This window comes from Seriola dumerili, unplaced genomic scaffold (assembly GCF_002260705.1).
Source record: "Seriola dumerili isolate Sdu_G_001 unplaced genomic scaffold, Sdu_1.0 BDQW01000409.1, whole genome shotgun sequence".
NCBI lineage: Eukaryota > Metazoa > Chordata > Actinopteri > Carangiformes > Carangidae > Seriola > Seriola dumerili.
Genome location: NW_019174664.1, coordinates 2390339 through 2401285, shown reverse-complemented (window position 1 = coordinate 2401285; position 10947 = coordinate 2390339). Strand labels below are relative to the sequence as shown.

At 38.8% G+C, this 10947-nt stretch overlaps 1 protein-coding gene across 1 annotated transcript; it reads right to left on the bottom strand.

Annotated features, from left to right (window-relative positions):
* Window positions 1–2249: 2249 nt before the first annotated feature.
* On the bottom strand, window positions 2250–10947 carry LOC111233582 (uncharacterized protein C6orf106 homolog). Its single transcript, XM_022761433.1, has 5 exons — window positions 10700–10947; window positions 8634–8788; window positions 8340–8537; window positions 7753–8057; window positions 2250–4835 (listed from the first exon to the last, which is right to left on the bottom strand). Exons 1-5 carry the CDS (start codon window positions 10855–10857, stop codon window positions 4800–4802), a joined length of 852 nt encoding a protein of 283 aa, XP_022617154.1. The 5' UTR covers window positions 10858–10947; the 3' UTR covers window positions 2250–4799.

Sequence of the window (10947 nt, the reverse complement as noted above, 5' to 3'; positions counted from 1 at the left end):
ATGTACTTCTTTTATTGCTGACACTTCTGTTGAAATGTTTGTGTATCTTCCGGGTTGTACCGGTATGATCGACTGATATCTGATACTGTTTGTATGGATGGTATCAAGGAAGTCTGAGTACCAGTAAAAAGTTAACAGTTCTTTCCTCCATCAGCCAAGAACTGTAACGGAGATTATCACCAACCATTGTAAATGAATACGTAGATGTTATATTCATCAATTATCTTATAATGTGGTTATTGGCGGCATGGCTCTGTGGATGGCAATGTAGGTCTGTCGGTCCACCACTTTGGTCTAGACTGCAATATCTCTACAACTACTGGAGGGATTGTCGTGCAAGCGTGTACAATCATTCATGTTCCCCAGAGGGTGAATCCTATCGACTATGGTGTTCCCCTGAATTTTCCTCCAGCACAACCATGAGGCTCACATTTGTGGTTTTTGGTGAAATGTCTTGACTTTTGACTATTTCTCATTGAAAGATTGCTTTGATATTTGGTGCTCATTTTCACATCCCCCTCAGGATGAATTATAATAATTTTGGTTAACTTTTCTCATCAGGTTATTTAATAGCTTAGTTTATGACTAAATCCCATTCCCATCAGACTCTGCAGCAGTTTTGTGTTTAGTGCTAATTGGTGGTGAACATGGTAAACACTGTACTTCCTATACATTAATATGTTAGCATTGTGAGAATTGTGGCCTGTGACGTTAGCATTTAGCTCATATAGCCCCACAGTGACACTAGCTGATGGAAAGATGAAAGATCTGCCACATTTATTAAAAGTGTAGTCGTAGAACTAGTCGTGTGTTCCTCATTGTTTAGTCTAAAAATAAACAAATCTTTCTCAGAAGGAAAGAGAATGAGTCAGAAAAAAATTGAATGGCTCTTATACTACCTGATTTACATTAAATGACACCTACTATATATACAGTCACAGGGCATTTAACTCAAAACCAAAAACATCAACTTCACGGTGTGCTGGAGAAATCACTAATGGTTCACCAAAATCATAAGTATAGGCCTACATTACCTGGGCACCATGGATATCTATAAGAAATTACATGGAAATCCATTAGTCTTTTGTTAAGACAATTCACAAAAAAAAAAAAATCATCATCTGCACCGCTGTACCAAAGTTTGTGTCAGTCCATCAAGTAGATCATGAGAATTTTTCACAGAATAAGTGAAAGCTTTGACCTGCTGATGGAAGAAGGACAGGGATCACCAAGGCCGGTAGGATTCCTGGGCGCCATGAATATCTGTACCAGATGTCCCAACAGTCCATCTCAGATCTGTCAAGAAATTTCACTAAAAGCCAGAAATGTCAGCCTGCTGCTGGTGCTTGAGGAAAAGTTTGGATATCTGTGCTCATCTTCATGCCAAACCATCAAATAGCAGATGGCCCACACAGCATGTCTAAACCTGCAGGTTGAAATTGTGGCTGTTCTTTCTGACAGGTGGCACAGGACCGATTGAAACCATGGGTGTGGACCTGACTGCTGACACTAGAGCTTTATAATTCGATGATACAGGAAGAACCTGGTATAATTTAAAGTTTAAGGGGCAGAACAGGTAAAATACAAAGCTGGTATTTGCCCTCATCAAAAAAAGACAACTTATTCATTGTTTCAGTGTTAATTTAATCATACAAATGCTTAATTATAGATACAGGGAGAAAAAAAAGCTTTATTTTGACAATTTCTCTTCAGATAAATGTGCTATTTTAGGACTATGTAAACTTTCATCTCATCCACTCACCATGCCACCCATCTCAAGTCCATACATAGTCACAAACTAAAACTAGAGAATGAATCCAGCAATATTTAGATTTCCTCAACACCTCTCACACACACACAAACACACACAAGCAAGCTCACAAGAAGGAAGCACGCACACGCACGCACACGCACGCACACACACACACACACACACACACACACACAGAAAAAAAAAGACTGACGTGACTGAAAGAAGCAATGCAGAACAGTGTATACTGTTTGGGAGAACTTTCAGCTGACTCTCAGCACAAATACAAAACCGCTGCAACACAGAATGCTGGTGAATTTTACAAACAGGTACACATGAGCATAGAGGCAATGAACTCTAAATGTAAAAAAAATAACATGTAGACGTTCATAATAGAACTGGGAGGTCTGATAACTTATAAATATAACTATAAAAAACTACAATTAATTCAGTTTGAATGAAATACCACCTTAGAAAAAACTGTAACACTATCATGGAGTTCTATCAACAAACCTTTTCCATTTTATTTTTAAGCCAAAATACATAATCAAATCCATTGTCTGACATAATGAACATAACAAAACTTAAGTAAAAACTCAGGTGTGACAACAGACAAACTCATTTGCAGATATGCAAAACCTAAATTCAATCAGTATTATTTTTTTTAAGATCAGACACTGGTGCAGCGATGAAAGTGATGTTTAATAACAAAACTTAAAGCTCTGAAGAACATAGGCATTTTGGGTCGAGAAGATTAGCAAAACAAACCAATGAAACTTACTGGAAAAAGAATCCACACAATAGGTCAAAAATCACTACTTTTCGTCATTAGCAGTGGTGGACAGTGTTGTGCAAATAGCAGTAACAGAACATCAGTGCTAATAATGCTGATGCAAACCATTAATTTTCATATTCAAATTGACTTGCTACCATCCAACTACAACTCATCGCCTCTTCTTCACAATGTACTCAGTATATCAAGGCAAGTTTAAGTTGGTCATTTGATTTTTAGCACCACCTGCTGGCTGTAAATGGGACTTTTTGCATCTGCAATGCACAATATGACAGCAAATAAATAACATCAGGGCAATTAGTGAGTCAGTTCGTCCAAACGGTGCAGAATTGCTCAACAATACTTCAGAGGTACACACCTAGTAAAGCTCTCTCAGTATTGATGTGTGTGTGAATAGACACGTCATCCTTTCCCCAAGTAGTATACACCATTGTTATGTCAGTTAAATCCAAAAAGAAACCATTAACATACATGCACAGCCGCACGCACACGCACACACATACATATATATATCTAGTACACATACTGTAGACATGGACTCAAAAACTACAGTCACTCACCAGGCAAAATAGATTTAGATGGCTTTTTCAACCCTTCCTCACACCTCACTGGCTCAAACTCACTTGCATCCTTCTGCGCTTCAGCATCTAATTAAAGCGAAAACCCACCCTAAAAAAAACAAAAAAACAAACACACACACACATTGTCCCATGCAGTCTGAATCAAGCACCAGCAGACTGTGTCATTTTATGACAGCACAGATTAGTGTCTTGGTTCTCTGGACTTTATCTTTGGGAGAGATGGGGTTCCTACACAGGGATCATCCATATTTCTTTTGCAAAAATTTAAGGAATTTACCCTCGTCTTTAATACACTAAAGAAGAACACTAAGACTTCTTTCAGCTATGACTGGTATGGAATTATGTTTTACTTAAATCACACAGAGATGTAAAGTTGTTTTATGAAATAAATGTTGTGGAAGTATCACAGGAAACACTGGAACTATTTAGAGTGTTGTTTTTGGGTGTGACAGCCAGTTTTTCTCAAAAAGGGCAAATAGTGAAATATGTAGAGTGACAAACGCTTAAGTGTAATTAAAAAAATTCCTCTTACAGGCTGCAGCAAACACGTGCATCAGTGTCATGTGATCTGGGTCAGCAACTAAGGTTCAAGTCTGAAAGGGTGAACACCAGTTGTCTTTTTTGGACTAGATGACAAGTGATTTGAACCTTTGTGAGACTGAATAAAATAAATCCAGTAATCCATGTATATCAGATTGTTGGACCTGAAATCATAAAAGAAAAATTTCAGCAATAACTCCTCCAGACACCAAAACTCAACAGACCTGTTAATACCGACCATGATTTCAAACTTGTAAATAGCGCTCAAGTCAACATCTAATTCGTAATAACGACTTGAAGATTCAGACTTTTCTGACAGCTCTGATTCTTCTGACTTGATACTGGTAGATGTTGTGAATGCTTGCAAGATGTATATACTGTATGGGAATGCAGCAAAAGCACGACGACTTATCCAAGATCTAAAACAATTCTGTAGTGGTCTTTTGTGAACTGCTGTATTTATCTGTGACCAAGTGGCTGGTACAGGAGGTCTCGCTGATTGCTTAACATCCCACACTATTCACCAGATTTGTGTGTGAAACCAGTGTAAGGCTGTCATTTAGAGGAGTTTGGAAATACTCCACACACTTCTAATAGAAATTATTTGGTGTGAGGAATACAAGATTACACTTTTTTTTCCATATAAAACATACATCCCACATTTCTTCTGTGTCTTTTTTTAAGGCCTCAAAATTATCTATGATCACTATTAAGTTTTGTACTGTGCTCCAACAATTTTCAGATCTGTGTAGGAACCCTGAAGAGAACAATTGCCCATGGGAATACCAAACTGTATGTAGATTGTTTAGGGTTGATTTTCCCTTTAATTAGTTGTGTTTTACAGTGGAAATAAAAATAGTTGTGTGTATCTATTTTTAAGGGTTTATAGCACTCGTAAATGAAGCATTCACACATGCGAATCCGGGTGTTGATGTCAGGTGGGATGTTTCACTGTAGCAGATGTAATCCGTCACTTCACTGTAATTTGTGTTTCTGTGGAAAGGGCCATGGGTTGGGGAGAGGGTCGTCATGAGTCAGTATAAAACAACTGTTCCTCCCCCCCTCCAACTCCTCTACATTTAACGACTCCCAGGGTGTTCAGCTCATCATCCACCATGGGGGGGTCTTTGTCATTCTAGCTCTGTCCAAATGGATAGGGTCCGTGAATACCCTAGAAAGAAAAACGAGGGAACAGGTATTAGTCTATAGCTGAAATGTTTTTATTACAACACAGTAGATGCCTGTGAAAAATTTCAGAGTGTGTATGTATGTAAGAGCTGTGCCGCTATCTGCTGTCATCATCAAGTTCAGGGCAGTAGCAGTGGTACTTGTAGGAAGCAGCTCAGTCAATGTCCTTTTGAATTAATGATTTATTTGAATGCCCTGACTGCCCTGACAAGTGGTTCTCAACAGTCCAGTTTTACCACCCAGGACAGGCGAGTGAGATGTCACTACTGTGTAATGTAACAACAATGTGGCCCCACCTAAGAGATTCAGGTGATTCAACTGAGTTAATGAGTTGTTACACTGACAAGAAGGTGCAGTGATGAAGGACTTTTCCTCAACAGAGGTCAGAACTTTTGTTTAAAAAAGCTATGGCCAGAGTTTTTCTGATGCATGTCACAATGAATCAACAATATAAGAAATGCACAGCTGAATAGTAGCAATACTCACGTGGTGGTCACATCACATGTCACCTCTGATATTATTTTAACAAGGCTTCAAGTCTATAGCCACACTAGCAGCATAATTTGGCTGAAATGATAATTACACAACTGGTAAATGAACAAGAAATTAAGAGATGACTTTGCTTTTCTCAGCTCTTTACCACTATAGGGGCAAAAAAAAAAATGGTGTCAAGGGAAAGGCACTTTTGTTACCTCAGTGGAAATTGTCTATCCTCTTCACAATGAGAACATTTTGGGAATCTTTAAGGGTAGGTTCACAAGTTTTGGAGTCTGTCTTAAAACAATAGCCAGGTGCTCATATTAACATTGAAACAGGATTAGCTTGTTGTAACTGTTCCTCCTGTTCATACTGGCAATTGAGAGATTTCCTAGCGCTTTAATGTTAATGAGGCTTCAGCTCTGAGTTAATCAGATCAACTGGATATCTTATCTTATTGTGTTTTATCATGAAATCCCCCTTTGTATTTCCCCAGACAGTTACGACTTACTGAGCGAGGGCTGCAGGACAGCAACACAATGGAGATTCTTGTACAAAGAACACTAACAACTAAGATTCCCACTTGATTTGTCTAACTCAGACAGCTGAGGCCTCACACTGGCTTCAGATACACTTTGGATGGTATTCTTACACAGAATTAGGACAGTGGATGTTTTCTCTAATCACTCGCTATTGTTTTAAGACAGACTTAAAAAAAACTGTGAACCTATCTTATTAATTACTAACATGCTATCATTTAGAAAGTAATGTTAAGTATGCTGGCAACATAGCATTTTAGCAGTAATCACAAAGTCTAGCTGAGGTTGACTTGAAGGTGAGGAATTTGATTCGTTCTGGAGCCATACTTTTCACTACAGAATTGTTAGACAAGTGGAAATTGCCCCTGGATGATAAGATTGACATTAAGATTAAAATTCATTCTCTGGGAGACCATGGCCGACATGGCATCCCATTTCTTTCTGTCCAGATATTTCACTCTCGGCCAAATGAAGAGACTTAGAGGTAAATCACTAGCATTGCTAAAACTTTACTAACCAACTATCGTATTCATTACATGAGAATAAATATTAAAGAGAAAGTACTTGCTCCCTTATTACCGGAAGCCAGGTGGTTACACATTGTGCAATATGCTGTACTCTACAGTCAAACTGAAATTGATTCTATCATTAGAGTTCCTCATCTCTGTTCCAAGCGCTTTTCCTTCAGTTGCACCTTATTACAATACAATTTTAAGACAGCAACTTTATCTCAGAAACTCCTCCAACTGCATAGCTTCCAAACAAACTTCAGAGAAATTAATTGGTATGGATATAAACAATCCCTTAATCATGTTGTTGACCCCTTGAACTTTCCTGGACCAACACTTGAGCAGATTTATATTAATTTGGCATTAAATGTGAATGGATATTTGAAGTAATTAAAGGTTGACCAATTCCAGTTCCTTTGGGCCAAAATCTCTAGTTATTGACAAGAAATATCAAAATCTAATGGACAGACTACAATGAAACTGACTGAGCACATTTATGCTCTTTAAAGAATGAAACTCCCTTATACTCAAAGCAACCCTCAGGCCAAAATTTTAATTTTGCACACAACATATCTTATTATGTCAAAGGCAGATTGCCATTAAACTAGCTGAGCACATTCATGATCAAAAAGGGAAAAACACTTCTGATTTAAATGACTCCACGAAATTCCTGCAGGAACCACCCTCAGGCCAAACTTTACAGTTCTAGGCAAACATGAACAGAATGTGACAATAGCAGCTCTGTCCAACACTTTCACTTTGTGCTGTGGGATGAACATCACAGTTTCCAGGGTCCAGCAGCAACTTAAAACATTAGTCTTGTTTTACGCTACAACTAGTCAAATAATTACAATAAACAAATAAAAAAAAACTAGATATATTTAACCAAGCCAGCAATAGTGTTTCACAAAATATCACACAATAGTATACAATACTGTTAGAAAACATGTCTGAGTCTGAGATTATTAGCATATATTTTGTATTTTAAATGACATGTGTTAAAATGTGGCACTTCTTGTGGTGAACTTCAAGAGCCAGGGCACCGCTAGTCACCCTTTGCTTTCACAAAAGGCTGCACAAGGAAGAATCACGTTTTACTGTCAAAGCACATTCGACTAAATCTCCTCCAAGCCAAACAGATAATATTTAAAAACCTTAAAGTCAATCAGTCAATTATATGGGGTCACCCCTAAAGGAAGCAGATGATGTATCTCATCAGCCATAGGGCATGTATACTGTGAATGGATGCATATATTTTTGTATGTCTTGTAATTGAAGTATGGTGCCATAGGATGACACATGTAATCATGTGGTACAGTTTTGAGTGGAGATTAATTTTGTGGGGTATAAAATCTTAAATTTGATGCATACATACCTGACCGTAAGTCACCACAGAAAGATTAGTTTGAAGACCATTTGACGCCCTATTAACAGCATTATGAGACAGTCCATTTTGATCTTGCTGGATTGGCTCTTGTGTGCGTTCCCAGGCCCCGCCAGGATCTCTGAAACTGTTGTCGGTGGCGTCGTGCTTGTTCTTCTGTGGCGAGGCAAAGGGGTTGAAGTCTCCCTGCACGTTCCGTTGGGGTTGGGTGTTGAATTCTGTCTCGAAGGAGGAGAGCTGCTGGGTCACGCCAAGGAGACCTCCAACTTCTACACTAAGAATCACCCAGATTACATCTGTGAAGACAAGGAGCACATACAAACATGGGCTGACTTTATGATTCACACAAGATACAAATATGCAGATTTTTTTCTGTGTTACATGATGATGAATTGCATATTTTTTTTGTTGGTCAGACAAAACAAGCAATTTAAGGACTTCACATTGGGCTCAAAGAAAGTTATTTGCAAACGTAAAGCAAATAACTTCATAGATTAATAGAGTAATTAAAATAAGCTGCAGCCCTAATAAATCGCCTAATTATTAAAACAAAATTAAATAAATCACTTTTTTCCTACCTCCATAGAATAACCCAGTGGCTGTACACATCCTCCACTGACCCTGGTACATGCCAGGAGTTGTGGGACTTCGCATCTGCACACTCACATCTGATATTTCCTGGGGATCTAGGGACTTCACCATAACTGTGTTTACATGCCCAAACTGATCCCCACCAATGTACTTGAGACAAACTCCAGGCGGCCACGACTCTGCACCTGTAACATACAAGGATGGGTTCAATCAAAACCTAGTTCAACACCATGACTGTGTCATGGCACATATTGCATAAAGATTTGCGAGGTGTTCCATACCTGTGTTTTGTATCCTCCAGGTCTTTGTGAATGGTGTATCTGGAGGAACAGACTCTCCTTCCCCAATTGTCACATCTTCAACAAAGGACATAGATGGCGTGTTGACATTGGGACTTTCAAAGTCATAATATGCACCAATAGCAGCCTGAAGGTTCCTGTTCGAACAGAAAAAAAGAAGCACATTATCAAGAGTTGACATTACCCAAGTAATCCTGGCCATTACAATATAAACCAATACTTGCTGAGTCAGGGGGGCTGAACCCTGGTCTCTCCAGGTGATGGACAGTCTTTTTGATCTGCTTCCTCACAAACTACTTAACTACTTAATCAAATATGACAGCCCACTCTTCTTATACTGACAGTTAAAAGGAAAATCCACAAAAAATTCTAAAATAGAATTCACATATTGCATAGTTATATTTTGTGAGTCTCTTTTCAAACAAGGCATCGTGAGAAAAATTCAATAACTGCTCAACAGATAGTAAACAATGGAGACAATATACTGTAAACATCACTTTTATGGACACTCAAATGTTCCCATGTTCCAGTTTCTCAAATTTGATTATTTATTATCATCATCATTAATATTGTTAAATTTCTATGATAGTAAACAAAATACTGTTGGTTTTTGGAAAATTAGTTGGACAAAACAAGTAATTTAAATGTGTCAACTCAGGCTATGGGAAACAGTTACGGGTATGATGAATACATTTTTATGAAATTAAACATTTTCTTGAGGGAATAAGAGCAGGGGCACTATTTCATTCAACAGATGCCAGATATTTACAAACAGTACTCCAGCAATTTTGCATTGTTCTTTATAAAGTTGGTTAACAGAAAACACTGACGCATCCAAGGCCAAGATATCCTGATTTTTAAGCAAACAAACTAGATTGGATTAAGTGCTGCCCGATCAAATCTGAAAATAAAAGTGTATATAGCCATTCTAAATGGCCACATTTTAGATCAGTCTGTCCTCAAAGGCATTTACAGTGCAGCACTCAGTTGTACACACCAAAGTGATGGAAGGAGAACATAAATAACATCATATATAGATGTTTTAATTATATACTGGGGGCATTACTAATTCAGAGCTGGTAGCAGGATTTAGATGAATATATGCTTTTTAAAAAAAGTTTTGGTTTTGAAAGATACCCAAGAGGCTTATTTTGCATTGCATTAACAGACATGCCATAGGTTCAATACTGGATGTAATGTTTCCACAATTGGTAAAGCTGATATCAAATCATAGTTTCATCCAATTGTTTAGACTCATCTGCTCACTAACTGATCATGAGACGAAACGCATCAGGATTTCTAGACAGACATCTCCATCCTGTGCAAGAAATAAGAAGAAAATATCCTTGCGACATTAGCGATTTATTGCTCTAAGCTCTGAATTCAACCAAAACAAAAATCAGAACGAGTCATCGTCACCTGATGATGTCATTTTTCCAATATGATGGCATTACACTCCAAAAAAAAAACTTGAGTAACTGTGGTTTCTGTTTTGGGGTGGAGTTCTCCCCTAAAATGAGATGTCATCAAACCTCTCGATTACTGATCAACTTAAAGTTTGATATCAGTTGATAAGGGACACCGAGACCACTTGTTGTAAGCCGGGGATAGCAGTTGATCACGACTGGTTACGTCATCAGACTAACGTGAAGTGACTGGCTTGAGTTGAGTCTTCCCAGAGAGCACGGTTGAACTGGCTCTGAAGACTGTTATGTAATATGGCAGATAATCTACGATGAGAGTTCCCTACTCTTAAATTAGCCTGCTAGATAGTTAGCTAGCGTGCTCTTTGCTTTTGCAGTTATTTCACCTTATTACAGATCACAATCTGGACAAACTTAAACGTTTCACTTCCGTTTGCCCCTGAAACGATCATTTGGAGTTAACTATCATTTCTCGTGTCCTCTCGGCTTTAAACAACACCAACTAACCTCTGTGTGAGGCTCGGTTTTTTTTTAGCATTTTAACACATGCTAACCAGCTAATTAAACAGCTAAGTTAGCGTCATGTTGCTCCCCCACAACAGGCCCTCGCATCCCCGCACTCACCAGTTGGTCATGTCCAGGAAGAAGGCGCAGCCGGCTGGGTTGAGCTGAAAGCCCAGCAGCCTCTGAAACTCCGAAATGAGGACGTCCTTGTCCGTGGTACCCATGCAGCTGAACTTCTGCATGAGTTCCGCGTCCACGTCCATGTCCGTGCCCTCCATGGGTGGCGGGTGTCCCGTAGCGGAGACGGGGTAGTACGGGAGGGAGGGGGGGTCCTCTCTCAGTTTAGACCGAGGCCTTGTCCAGCCATA